At 52.1% G+C, this 13930-nt stretch overlaps 1 protein-coding gene across 1 annotated transcript; it reads left to right on the top strand.

The window, feature by feature from the left end:
* Positions 1 to 10193: 10193 nt before the first annotated feature.
* SIX6 (SIX homeobox 6) lies at positions 10194 to 12108 on the top strand. Its single transcript, XM_059848195.1, has 3 exons — positions 10194 to 10212; positions 10248 to 10833; positions 11940 to 12108. The coding sequence occupies exons 2-3, from the start codon at positions 10262 to 10264 to the stop codon at positions 12106 to 12108; spliced, it is 741 nt and encodes a 246-aa protein (XP_059704178.1). The 5' UTR covers positions 10194 to 10212; positions 10248 to 10261.
* The last annotated feature ends 1822 nt before the right edge of the window (positions 12109 to 13930 follow it).

The following is a 13930-nucleotide window of genomic DNA, read 5'->3' as shown; positions in this document are numbered from 1 at the left end:
ATAATAGTTTTACCAAATATATTCAAAGGATTGAAATCCTAGTGCCTGAAAACACTTAAGGTAGCAAATAAAAAAAATCTTATGAAAAAGAAAAATACTAGGAAATACTACCTCAAGCAACAGAACAAGGCAGAATATTTTTGCTTTCACACCACGTGAAAAAAAATCCAAAGTAATTCCTTACTATTAAAAAAAATTAGTTTGAAGCATGTATTCAAAAGGTGTTCTCAAGAAACCATTTAATAGTGTTTATTAGCTGGTTTTCTGAAACTTCCCATAAAAACTGTAAAGAAATTTTATTTACTGTTTTATAAACTGCAACACAAAGTTCATTGACAGAGAAGACTGCATAGCTGTGTATTATTAAGATAGAGACTACTGTATTATCACAAAAAATACAAAAAAATTTTACTTTTTGAATATTTTTGTAGAAGAGTACTAATGTTTTTGTAGAGAGAACTAAAGTGTTTATTTTCTTTTACTGTAGTTCTACAATAAAACTTATGAAAAGGGTAAAGTTGCAGAAATGAGCGCTTCTGAAAGCATGCAGATGTAAAATATTTCTTTTTCTGGTATTGTTAAAAAGAAGTAGTGTAACTGCAAATATCAAATGCTATTCTGTGCTGTGAATTATGAAGATACAGGTGTCACTAGCAGAAAATGCTGAGAAATTCAGTGGCACTGGTAATATATACAGTGTTTGCAGACTTTAAAAACAGTAGGTAACACCAGCCTGCAACAAACTTTTGACATCTGATGTCTTCCAGGATATGACTGCAGCAAGGACTGATTCTTGGACATACTGCAGAAAAGCAGAATCAAGGCATCAGCCAGCTCAGGATGTTGGCTAATTCAGAGGAAATTCTCCTATGTAGCTGATATTTTTGTTAAAGATAAATATGTAATACACGCGACTGGGTAAACCAGCTTCAGACCTGCATCTGTTCTTTCTAATGGGGCTGTTCAGAATGCTGCCAGGAGAAAAGTATTGTCGTGCATTTTGCATTTTTGCACGACATTAATGTAATTACACTGAATTCAATCGCGGCAATAAAGATTCATCTATTAGAAGATTGTATTGGGTGCAGAACCCACAAGCAAACTGCCTGATGTGGTCTCAAGCCATTACAGCACTAACATTAATAATGCCCTTTCTCGGTAACTCATCTGGCAACAGCCAGGTTCTTCATTAAAATGTGGAAAATACCCATAACCTGTGAGGTAAATATCTTCCTTAAAATCCACATCTCGATTCTACCAGTTGTAAACTGTGAGACAGTATTAATTCCAGTTGGCTCTATATGAATAATTTTCATTTTAGGGAGGCTTTTTTGAGAGCAAACCTGTGCTCCTCCCGTGCTGTTCATTACTGTTTATGAATGTAAAGGGACTGGTTGTTTGAATCTTCTTGAAATTTAGAAGAGCTTACATTCCGTGACTTTTTATCTCTGTTGATAAAATAAAAACGTGCCTCTCATCGTGTTGCTTATGCTCTTTTGCCCTTTCTTTACCATACTGTATTAGGAAGCCCTGCAGAAGACCTGAACCCCGTGAGGAGACCTAAACCAAGAACCCATTGGATTGCCACAATTTACTTAGTCAGGACATACCAAACAATAGGTTTTTTCTGCAGATTATTCCCTAAAGTCTTGGGATTTAAAAAATTAAAACTATTTTTGTCAAAAGAGAAAAAACTGTGGGAAACCCTCATGCTGCGGGACACCACAGGGGCTGCGGAGGAGCGCCACAAAATGGCGGCGTGAAAACCGGGGCCCAAGTCCCTCAGGGCGTAGAGGGCGACTGGGGCGCTCAGGGGACCCTCTGCCTTTGGAGGGCCATCAGCACCGGGAAAGCGACCAGAACGCAGCGGCTCCGCATCGTCTCGGGCGCTGCCAGAAGGGAAAGGGCGAGGAACCTCCAGAGACTCACCCAAGGACGAAGGGACCAAAGCCCTCCCTCACCGCCGAACGCTGCCCCTCAGCGCCGGCCGCGCCCCGAGGGCACCTCAGCCCCGCCGAAAGGTGCGGAGAGGGCGGCAGGTGCCACCTGCCCGCCGCGCTCCGTGCCGGGGCGGTGGGAGCCGCGGTAGTCGGGCAAGCCCGAAGCAGCTTCGGCCGTCGGGAGAAGGGGCTGAGCCCTTTCACCCAGCGGAGCAATGGCAGCGTCGGCCGGGCGGGTTTATCGCCAGCGGCCGAGGCGCTCCGCTCCCCCAGGGACACATCGGCGGGGCTCCTGTGCCCCCCAAAGCACCCGTTTGCCTGAACAGTGGGACTTGTGAGGGAAAGACCAACATTTCTGAGGGCTTCGGGCGAAAAGCGATGAGGATGCTCCATCTACCGGGGGCAGCGCGCAGGTGGGCGGTGGCCGGGTGGGGAGAGGAGGCAGCGCCGCTAGAACGGGACATCGTCTGGAAGCCTGCTGTGGGTTTATTTACACACATACACGCTCCAGGATGTGGCACAAAAATAAGGAGCTGCAGAGTGTAACGTGCTTTATTCAACCCTCCAGGTCCCACTCGTGTTGCTGACCCAGCTGGTGGAAATCAGCCTAAATCCTCCTTCCCTCAATTCCTCACGGGCCCGGCCCTCAGATAGTTTTAAAAGGCATTAAAGCACCTCCCTTCTCATCCTTCACACTAAGGATGCTGTGGAATGCTGCCGCTTGCCTCAACACAAGTTGTGCTCAAAAAATTGTCGTGTTTATTTATGAAAGTGCAGCATTACAAGGCAAAAATGCACAGCCCGGGCGGGGAAGAATCTAGAACATGATGCTTCCCTCCACACTTGGTTGTTTTTTACTCCCAGTTGAGATTACTGAGGCAGAGGATGGATTTAAGATTATCAGTAAGCAAAGGAAAATAAATTGAGGGGTAGGGTACAACCTGGAGGGGGAAAAAACTCATCAGCTTTCTTCAGAAAGAAGAAAGGATAGAGAAACAGAAACAGGACTGTAGAGAAAGACACACAGAAACCTCTCTGCCAGCTGCATCCCAGGTGTCAGTCAGATGTGATGCTGCTTTCAGAACAGCCAGCTCAACCAACAAGAAATGCAGCTTCGAAGAGAAGTAGCTGAGCTACCTGGCTTCTGGTCAGCCATGAGGAAGGGAAATAAAAAAAGAGAGGGATATGGAAAGAGGCATGTTCTTTTGGAAGGTAGATGTCTGCGGCCTCTGCTCCGTGGTAAGGCTCTGTCCTTCCCAGGAACATCTCCCACCTATTTCCCTGTCTGTCCTGGAGAGTGAGAGCCGCCTCCTTGCCCTGCTCCTTCGGGACACTAATTCCTAGATGCCTCTGGAGCTCTGCATTTGCCGCTCCGTCTTTCCAAAACATTCGATGTTTCCCCAAGGAGAAATGGCTTCAAAGCTTTATCCTGCCTCAAACAATTCCTTAAAGACCCTCTAAACTTCTCGAACGAATGGGAGCTAAACAGCAGAGTAGCAGGTAACTGCAGTGATGCTCATTAACACCTCGCCGTGTCCCGGTGATTTAAGTAGTGCCAAGGGAGGCGGAGGTTCCCACAGACCCAAGGACCCCAGTTCACCCGGAAGGTGGTCAGTCAGTTCAACAGGCTTTGGATAAAGCCGGCAGGGACTTCCCGGTTAATTCCCCCTAGGGCCTGTTCCCACCGGAGCTTGGCAGGGCCAGGGAGCTCCTTTACCCATCTATTTATTATAAGCACTCCCAAGCCGAGGTTATCACTCCGTTCCCACCAAAAATAAAAACCCCTTCTGAAGCTGCAGAAAGGGGGATTTTTTGTGCGGCTGGTTCTGACTTGTTTTTGGTTTTTTGTTTTTTTTTTTCTCTTGTTTCCCAGCAGAATCCCTATAAAAAGTCCCCAGCTAACCCCAAAGCCATAAACAACCACTTTCATTACCGATGGCAAGAAGGAAGGGCTCTTTCATAGTCATCATCTCTAATCAATGATGAATGGGTTGTATTGCTCTGAAAAGAAACATAGTCAAGTCAGGGCTCAGAAAAGGCTCCCAAACCTTCTCCCCACTGCTGGCAGACCCCCAAATCCATCATCCTGTTCGCCGATTGCCTCGTTGCTGCCTCTTGTTGAGCTCCATGCCCCTCTCCTGTGCTCTGGCTGCTCCTCCGGCAGTCCTGATTGCCGGTGTTTCCAGCTGATGGAAACCCAGGACCTTTCCCGGAGACAGCACAGGGCACCCAGAGCCCCCAGCAGTGGTGGAGTTCGGGAAGGTCTCTGGAGACACCTGGCTAAATACCTCAAGAGGAAAGCAGGGAACTGTCGCTGTCTGATAAGGGATAGAAGATTCCTGTCCTCATGAAGATGCTCCGAGATGAATTTTCTCCTTGAAGCAGCGCTGTAATGCTGGAGCCCAGGCAGCACGGCCCCAAACCTGTTTCCAAGCCCGGGGTGGTGCCTGACTCCCAAAGCTGCGGAGGAGCTCCCTCCCAAGAAAAGAGCGACCCCAGTTCCTGGGCAGCCTTCAACCACAGCGAGTCACCTCCAGGAGCGGCTGGAATCCAGCTCAGTGCCAGCGCCCAGGCCAGCCCGGACACAGGATTTCTCCCGGACTCAGCCCCAGAAACATTTAGACACCTCAGGGTATCTGAGCATGGTTCTTCACCTTCCCCAACCCCATGAATTGTCCTCATTCCTGCTTTCTGCTAAATAAATGTTTTCGTGACAACCCTCGTCCCCATCCTGGGAGAAGTTGTGATATTTAAAGGACTTGAATGGGAGAGGGAGAGGGAGAGGGAGAGGGAGAGGGAGAGGGAGAGGGAGAGGGAGAGGGAGAGGGAGAGGGAGAGGGAGAGGGAGAGGGAGAGGGAGAGGGAGAGGGAGAGGGAGAGGGAGAGGGAGAGGGAGAGGGAGAGGGAGAGGGAGAGGGAGAGGGAGAGGGAGAGGGAGAGGGAGAGGGAGAGGGAGAGGGAGAGGGAGAGGAGAGGAGAGGAGAGGAGAGGAGAGGAGAGGAGAGGAGAGGAGAGGAGAGGAGAGGAGAGGAGAGGAGAGGAGAGGAGAGGAGAGGAGAGGAGAGGAGAGGAGAGGAGAGGAGAGGAGAGGAGAGGAGAGGAGAGGAGAGGAGAGGAGAGGAGAGGAGAGGAGAGGAGAGGAGAGGAGAGGAGAGGAGAGGAGAGGAGAGGAGAGGAGAGGAGAGGAGAGGAGAGGAGAGGAGAGGAGAGGAGAGGAGAGGAGAGGAGAGGAGAGGAGAGGAGAGGAGAGGAGAGGAGAGGAGAGGAGAGACAATGTGGGACAAAAACACGATCAATCAAAAAAACTCTTTACATGAATGCTTCGTGATTTTGTTGCTCTTGCTGAATTTTTCAGTGAAATCCTGATGGAAGTAGATTGAAGATTGTACAGGAGCATCTCAGTGTAGAAGGAGATGTGGCAGTGTGTGTATTTACCTGCAGGGGAAGGCAGCCGCCAAACAAACCCCAAAGGATTCAAAACTTTAAAACCAAGTTCATAGACCCGAAAAACCTTTCATACACCCAAAAGAAAATTAAAGATTAATCTTGGGCAGTAGATCTTTTCTGTCTGCAGCCATGGCCTTGACCAAAGGCCTGTACAAGGAATGTCTTTCCTTACCAATCTCAAAATAATTTAGATATTTTGAGTTTTCAGTACATCTTTATTTTAACTTCAGATATACCAGCCATGGCCTTATACTTCTCTGACAAGTAACTTAAATAATACACCAAAGGACAAAGATTTAATGAATATATGGTGTGAGAGTAAAAAGTGGGTGAACATCTCTCTCTGTCCAGTAGCATTTTAGGGACTCTTTGGTGCTTTCAACAGGTATCAGGAGCTTAAGTGAGTATCCAACCTGCCCACTAATATTAAGCAGATTACAGCTTTAAATGCAGCTTCATTTTAGGAGGAAACAAAACTATTGATTGCTGTTATTTCAACAATGATGGCACCCTTAAAAATAGTAGGGCGATGAAGAACGTGGAAACACAGGTCGTTTGCCCACCAAGCATCCCCCACTCCAGCATCCTGAGCTTGAGGTCCTCCACCAAAGCTCCGGGATGGCTCGGTGGGAAACGCTCCCGAAAACCCCGTCCCCGCTCCCCGAGGGGGGCTGACATTTCCAGTAACCTTTTCTATCCGCGACAGCGGGCACTGTCCTCGGGCTGAGCATCCCCCGCCTGCTCCGAGGGAGCCGGGTAAGAGCCAGCCGGGGGGAGGACAGGGAGCCTCCTGTTCTCTCCAGGCCCGCCCGTCCCGCCGCGCTCCACGGCACCAGCCCGAGACCCATCCAAGGCCGGAAAATCCCGGCTGGTTTCCCAGATATCCTCCCCAGGGACTGCCTGCGCTCCGGTTCTCCCCGTCAGCATCCCTTAATGAAATCCCACATCTCTGACAATCCTACCGAGCCTTTAAAGACGGGCTTCTCCTTCCCGAGGGTATTTTTTAATACACTACTTAGCGTGAATCAAGGGCTTTAAAAATGTATTCGCACCTCTGCTGCGATTGGAAACTCCGTCTAGATAAATAATCCCCAGTGACTGAGATTCTAGGACCCAACATAGCTGACAAATGCTGATGCAAAGGTGTATAAATATGTTGCTCAGTGTATTTTTGCTTTAAGGTTCTAAGGAAAGGGAATATGTCCTATCCTGAGGCCAGAACCCCCGTGTCCAGGCAGGCTGCAGAGGTGCTGCAGATGTCTGGTCATACTTTTGATAATTATTTTTCCATATACAATTTTATTTCTTGTTCTCCAGTGGGTTTGTCTCTGCAGGGTTAACTCATGGCGCTACCTGTAGCAATGATCAAAGCTGTCATCTAAATAAAAGTAGTTATAATTGCCGGCTATTAATGTCACGAGTAGTGTTTCTATTGTATGGGAGGACGGAGGAGGAAAGAAGAAGATGGGGGGGGAGGGCCGAAATGAAGAGGGCACGGCCAAGTGCACCCCCAGGCTCGGCCGCGGCTCTAGAACGACACGGGGGCTGGGGCAGGAGCTTGGGCACCGCAGGAATCTCGGCTTTTCCAATGCGGCAGCGCGTCCCACGCGGATGGGGTCGCTCCTGGAGTCGCTGCCATCGCTCCGGGTCGCGCTCCGGAGGCAAAGCCCGGCCCGGTCCGGCGGTAGAGCTCTTGTGGAGAGGCGGGGAAACAAGAAACCCGTCATGGTGCCGGCCATGGATGAAATTCCCTGAGAGCTGGGAAAGGGTTGGAGGGGCCCCCTTGAAGCTGATCTCTCTCGGCCCTGGTGGCACAAAGCAGGGAGCCCCAAGGGACATTTCCCAACCAGGGACAATCAGTCACACCGGACCGTGCCACTTCCCAAAACCAGAACCCGTAGCTCCCAGCTGGAGAAGGTGCAAAACTGCTGGGGCTGGGCTGGTTTTCCGCCTTGCGTGATCCTTCAAATGGTTAACACAAGGTCTCTGGGTCCATTTCGCAGTCGCTTTTCTTTCTCTTCCTCTCCCCTCCCAGCAGCGCTGCCAGCATCGCCCCATCCAGGCCGGTTTCTGGGGAACAAAGGCTGGGGACCTGGGGGACAGCCCCTGCGAGCCGCACTTAATGAGGATTCATTTCTTTAGCCTACAGACCTGGCTTTCATTACGGAGCCTGTCTCGCTCTGTTCATGGTCATTAGGCTGCAGTCCAGTAACTCCCTCGCCAGATCATGTGCATGATTTTAAAAAAATAGCAAAAAAATTAAAAATTATCCCTTCAGTAAAATTAGTAATCACCTCCATCATCACCATCATCATTTATTTGTCCCTTCTGAATTAGCTACTCATTAACACAGACTTTCTATCCTTCCACGTCTCTCCCAGCAGAGGTTTTTCTCCACCAGCTCCGTCCCGGGACGCTGCCGGGGGCTTGGCGGGGTGGGCTGGGGACGGCGGGGCAGCTCCTGCCCGCGGGGACGCGCCCGGAGCCGCCGAGGTCGCTGCCCTCTCACCCGCTCGCTGGGGAAGCCCCATGCTCATACCGAGGAAGTCTGAAGGCTTTTTAAATTCCTGCCCGAAAAGGTTATTTGGGATCTTTCGTTGACTTGGTCAAATTATTGTTTTTCCCTAAGGGAGAGGACAGTGGTGGGATGGAAGGCTGGAAGAGGACTCTCAGCAATATTTATAGATTATATTCTCCTCTTGTATATTTTTTCCTTTCTCCTCCCCCCCCCCTTTTTTTTTTTTTTTTCCCTAAGCAGATCGGCAAATCAAACCTGGATGAAGGTGAAGCTGAAAAGTCACTCCTTTTATTTTTTTAATTTTCTGTGGAGTGTCTCTGAACTCGTGAGTTTTGTGTGCGCTTTTATGTCTCCCCAGCTCTGTCGGGTTTTATGAAAATGAGCAGTATTGAAAGCTTTTCCATCCCGCTAGCTGTGAGCCTCACATAAATGATGTAAATGGCTCGAAGGGTTTTTTTCAAGTGAACTGTGTAGATCTGTGAAAATAATATCAGGGTTTTCCGTCAGAATGAGCTTAGCACTGTACTGAGGCGTACCATAATCTGACCCGACACCTCCGACCATCTGCGCTATCTATCTGCCTTCTGATTTACCAAATCTTCACAAGCAAAAGACAAATTGTACTTGATACTAAAGAAAAGACGACGAGCCTCAGTCCAGCTCCATTTCTGCAGAGAAATGATTGGAGAAAATGTAAATCTATTTAATTTCGGTCTATAGGCAACAAGCAAAGGAGCTTTCTTAAAGAAGGGAAGAGAGGAAAACAAAAACAATAGGAAAAAAAAATAAGGGGGGGGAAGAGACAATAACAAGATATCAAATTAAGAAGGGATTTTTTTGACAAGCATTCTAGAAAAAAAAATGCATTGCAAAGAGCAGAGGGGAGAACATATTGAGCTAAATTCAAAATATATGCTGCCTTTCCGAGCACGGTCCCTAATTCCCGGGAAAAAATTACCACTGAGCAGCTATTTGTAGAATAAAGAGTGGCTTCTTGATCATCTGCCCGTTCTCTACGGAAAATAAATCGTATCCTCGCAGCTCAGAAAGAGATTTTATCCCACCCTGAGACGTCTGAAGTTGGCCCCGCTCCTCCGAAGGGACGGCCGGGGCTTACCTCGCCCCCAGCCCCGCAATCGCTCTCTCGGAGCACTGAGGGGGGAAAAAACCCACGGGGAATGATTACTACAAGGTGATCAATATTTCAAAAGATTCCCGAAATCTGCTTTAAGCCGCTTTCCTGACCTACAAATGACTTCTCACTCCTCGCGACTATTCTCGGCGTGTATTCAGGACTATTCAGCCGAAAACAATAAGGGTTTAAATGTTAAAAAAAAAAATTAAAAAGAAATATCGCTTTGGTTGAATGGGAAAGGGCGCTGGGCTCTTTGCAGATAATTCCTCGCCTTAACCGAAATGGGAAGTCAGTTACAGGGGGAAAAGGGGAGAGTTTTTCCCTAAATCTCGGATGTTCCTGCGGTGCTCCCTCTGCATCCATTGTCAGTGACACTCCCAGCATCACTGTCACTGTTCCGCAGACAATCTTTTCATCTGATTTCTCAGCTCTGCCTTGTCCCCCTCTCCGCCCGCGGGTGTGAGGAGCTCTGTGCGAGCATCACCGGGCCGGAGCCCGCAGCTTTACCGGGGAGGAGTGGGGGTCCCGGCAGTCCTATCGCTGGGACCACTCCCTCCAACCTGCCGCCAGCACCCTGAAGCGGGTGCCGCCTTCCCTCCCCTCAGCCTGCCTTCCCCGGGGCGGCCGGGCGGCTCTGCCCTGCCCGGGTCGGCGGGGCAGGGCGGCGGGGTCGCGGTCCCCGGGGAGCGGCCGCGGCGCAGCGGGGAGCGGGGCGGGGAGCGGGGCGGGGAGCGGGGCGGTGCGGGGCCTTCCTCCGTGATTGGCAGCGGCTGACAGTGAGTGGCAGCCCCGCCATGGAAACCCGGGAGCCAATCTGCCGAGCCTGCAGCAAATCAGCCGCTCCCGCAGCAGCGCGGCGGCGGCGGGGAGCTGCGCTTGTGCCTTTTCTGGTTTCCTTTATTTCTTCTTCTTTTTTCCTCCTTTTTTTTTTTTTTTTTCCCCTTCACTCCCTCCCCCCCGCCCGCCCTCCCTCCCCGCTCCATCCTCCTCCGCCTCGCCCCTGCCCACCGCCCCCAGTCGCCGGAGCTGCCGAGCGGTCCCCATCGCCTCTCCGCCCTCCGCCGTCCCTCCCGCGGCAGCTCCGCCGGCACCGGCGGAGGCAGCAGCGGAGCGAGGGGCGGCCCGCGGCCGCTGCCCCTTCCCCGCCGCGGGGCTGTGCGCTGTGGCGGCGGGCATCGCCGGGGGTGCGCGGAGCGCGGAGCGGAGCCCGGCGCCGCCTCCATGTTCCAGCTGCCCATCCTCAATTTCAGCCCGCAGCAGGTGGCCGGGGTATGCGAGACCCTGGAGGAGAGCGGGGACATCGAGCGCCTGGGGCGCTTCCTCTGGTCCCTGCCCGTGGCCCCCGCGGCCTGCGAGGCGCTCAACAAGAACGAGTCGGTGCTGAGAGCCCGGGCCATAGTGGCCTTCCACACGGGGAACTACCGGGAGCTCTACCACATCCTGGAGAACCACAAGTTCACCAAGGAGTCCCACGCCAAACTGCAAGCCCTCTGGCTGGAAGCGCACTACCAGGAGGCGGAGAAGCTGCGGGGCCGACCCCTGGGGCCGGTGGACAAGTACCGGGTGAGGAAGAAGTTCCCGCTGCCGCGCACCATCTGGGACGGCGAGCAGAAGACACATTGCTTCAAGGAGAGGACGAGGCATTTGCTGCGGGAGTGGTACCTGCAGGACCCTTACCCCAACCCCAGCAAAAAGCGGGAACTGGCTCAGGCCACGGGACTTACCCCCACGCAAGTGGGCAACTGGTTCAAAAACCGCAGGCAAAGGGACAGGGCAGCAGCCGCTAAGAACAGGTAAGGTGCTGCCCGTCCCGTCGGGACACAGGTTCCCCTTAGCGAGGCTTCGCCCCCGCCTGCCGGGGCCGGAGGCTGCGGGGAGGCGGTGCGAGACTGCCGGTAGAGGATGGGGGAAACAATCCCGGGAGATTTCTCCCCGGGAAATGCAGCGAGATAAAGCAGGAGCAGCGGGAAAACATTTAGGCTTTTTAATTACTTCGATTTAATAGGGAAGGATCCCCGCCCTGGGCTTCCTCTTGGCTGCCGTGTGGGGGAGCGGGACAGCGGGAGCAGGAGAGGGGTGGCCTGGAGCCACCGGCTGGAGCTGGCGGCAGAAGCGCCATGTTCAGGGGCTGAGCGGAGACAAACCCCCTCCAAAGTTTTGCCTGAGAAGAGCCAGCCATGCCCTCTGCGGGCCCTGCCACAGCCGCCGTGCCCTGTTCCTCCTTCAGAGCTATCCGGGAACATTCCTTGGGATGTTGTTTTTGTTTCTATTATATATATATATAAATATATAATAGAAATACAAAGTGAATATATACAGATAGAAATATATTTATATATATAATTTTAAAAAATATCTATCACGGCTCTAAATGAGCAGCGTTATCCCAACACTAGTGGCACAAGCAGACGTCCCGGCAAGCAGAGGAGGGAGCAGAGTTCCCCCTTTATCTCCTGCCCAGGATATCAGGGTGCAGAAAATTCTCCTTGTCACCCCTCAACCGGGCTGTCGCACGTCGGGGACGTGGGTGCTGTCAACCGGAGCCCTTTTTTATGGGCTAAGGGAAGATGTAAGGCCTACTGGACGGGAGACGCTGCCCGGGAGCTTCTGCAGGGCATTACTGATCCCTAAGATGAGGCCCGCTTTGGGGGCAGGCTGCGGAGGAAGGGGACAACTTTCCCTGGGTGTGCCAGCCGAGGAGCGGCTGACCCTGGGGTGGGCACCCGGTTTTTCAGACAGAGCTGAGGAAGCGGGTGCCCACCCAGCTCCTCCTCTCTCGTATCGCTGGTATAAGTGTTGAGAGCCGGGGCAGCGGTCGGGGGAGCCCCTGGGGGGACACAGGGGCTGCCGGCGGGTGCGGAGGGCGGGCGGTGATGCTGTGTGTGCCGGTTCCTTGCAGGCTACAGCAGCAGGTCCTAACGCAGGGCTCGGTGCGCTCGCTGCAAGCGGAGGAGGAGAGCGGCGGGGAGGCCGTGGGGGCCGCCTCCAGCCCCGCAGCCAGCCTCTCCAGCAAAGCGGCCACCTCCGCCATCTCCATCACATCCAGCGACAGTGAATGTGACATCTGACACCACCGCCATGGCAAACCGGGGCGAGCGGGAGGCCCGGCTCACCGGTGCCTCGGACACGGCCGGAGCAGCGGGGCTGGCAGTGCCCGGCGCGGGCGCCGAACGCGGGGTATTGGGCGCTCCCGGGCCGCCCGCCCGCGCCTCCCTCCCAGCCCCGCAGCAGACTGCATTAAAAAACGTCATTAAAATCGTTGTCGCCTTTATTTCGAAGGATTTGCAGAATTGATGCCTAAAAAGAAATAATTAAAGAAAGCCCAGAAAACGAAAAAAAAAAAATCATCAAGAAACCGAATGCCAAGTTGCAAAATGTCTGAGCCCCCGCCCTTATCCCGCGAGGTTGTTTCATGTTGAAAAGACGCTGTTCTTTTGGTTGGGTTTTGCTTTACTTTAAAGGGGTTTTTATATATATATATATAATGTTTATTTACTTATTTAAGGGATTGCTATGGTAGATTTTTTTTCTATTATTATTATTAATTATTATTATTTTTGGCTTGTTCTCTATGTGCACAGGTGACTTGTAGAGCATGTGCAGGACGAAACTGTATGAAGCAGCCTAAAACCATAATAAAATATTTGGTGAACGACCCTCGCATCTGCTTTGAAATGACGGTGTCGGTTTCAAGCCCGCCAGTTTACGCAGAGCAGATCTCCGAGGCCACGGGTATTTCAGCAGCAGCTCGACAGGAACCGAGCTAGCCGGTCCCCGGGACCGGGGGTGATGTCTTTGCCAGGCAGGGAGCTGGGAGGAGCCGGGATGAGGCGAGAGGAGCGGGAACGGGGCTGGCGGGGGATGCGGGTGCCCGAGGAAGGGAAGGAAGCGGCATCGCCGCAGCCTTTTCTCTCCCGAGGGCTGAAGCTTTGGGGATTATCGGAGGCGAATTTTCTGAAAGGAACGACGGGAAGAAAAAGAAAAAATAATATTATGGAGAGAAATGGCTGGGGCACAGCCCCGCCGGGGTAACTAAGCTTTCTCCCTCACCTGGCAAAGGCGAGGAGAAGATGGAGAATTAACAGTTCTTCATGCCAGTGAAAGGCCATAACGGGGGCTAAAATATCCCAAATCGGGACCTCTGCGATGTGCGTGGCTGTCCCCACCATCCGCCTCCCTCGCTTTGTTTTGCGGCGGTTTTGCTGCGGGAGACCAAACGCCAGGTCCAAGGAGCGTGCTAAGCTTTTTTCCCCAGCAGAAGGATTTTATATTATACAATTTGACATTGATCTTTAAATCGCCTGAGCTGTGCTTTTTTTGTCTTCTCGGTCTCATCGCGTTTACTTCCCTGTCCTCAGAGAGATGCCTTCCCGGTAAGCTGATTGCTTGGCTCGATTTATTTAGCAGCCGAAGCCTGGCACTGGGAGAAGCCGGGCAGCGCTGGCAGCAGGAGATGCCCCGGCTCCCGCTCGGCTCCTGCTGCCTGCAAGGGGCAGAGGCATTTCAGCTCCGTGATGGTTTAATTCAGCCCTGCTGCCTTTTATCGGGAGGTATATTCCCGTCTAGGCAGTGACTTCTGCCCCTCTGTTGAAGTATGAATTTAAAACCTGAATTCAAGGCTTTTACACCCCTCACGCCTAAAGCTGCCTTCCGTCCCCAAATGCATGTGCCTTGGTTTTCCCTACAGACTATTCCAGGGATGGGGCGGGTAGCAGGAATTTTTTAACTGCTTTTCAAGTCAATTTACAGGCAGCTCTTTCCCTGGTGGACAGGCAAATAATCTGCATTTTAGGAGTGTGGAAGGGTCGGATCGCAGGGCGGGGAGCGGGGGCAGAGCAGGGGTCTCCGCCTGCCTTTGGGGTACCCACCTACGGGAGGGTCAGCAGAGCA

This window comes from Haemorhous mexicanus, chromosome 6 (assembly GCF_027477595.1).
Source record: "Haemorhous mexicanus isolate bHaeMex1 chromosome 6, bHaeMex1.pri, whole genome shotgun sequence".
NCBI classification, from domain to species: domain Eukaryota; kingdom Metazoa; phylum Chordata; class Aves; order Passeriformes; family Fringillidae; genus Haemorhous; species Haemorhous mexicanus.
This window is presented reverse-complemented; position numbering and strand designations above follow the sequence as displayed.

Bases quoted from the DNA above. Each gene is read 5' to 3' on its own strand.
- SIX6 (XM_059848195.1), top strand. From the start codon at position 10,262: ATGTTCCAGCTGCCCATCCTCAATTTCAGCCCGCAGCAGGTGGCCGGG. The intron at 10,834-11,939 runs GTAAGGTGCTGC...GGTTCCTTGCAG, and splicing joins GCAGCAGCCGCTAAGAACAG to GCTACAGCAGCAGGTCCTAA.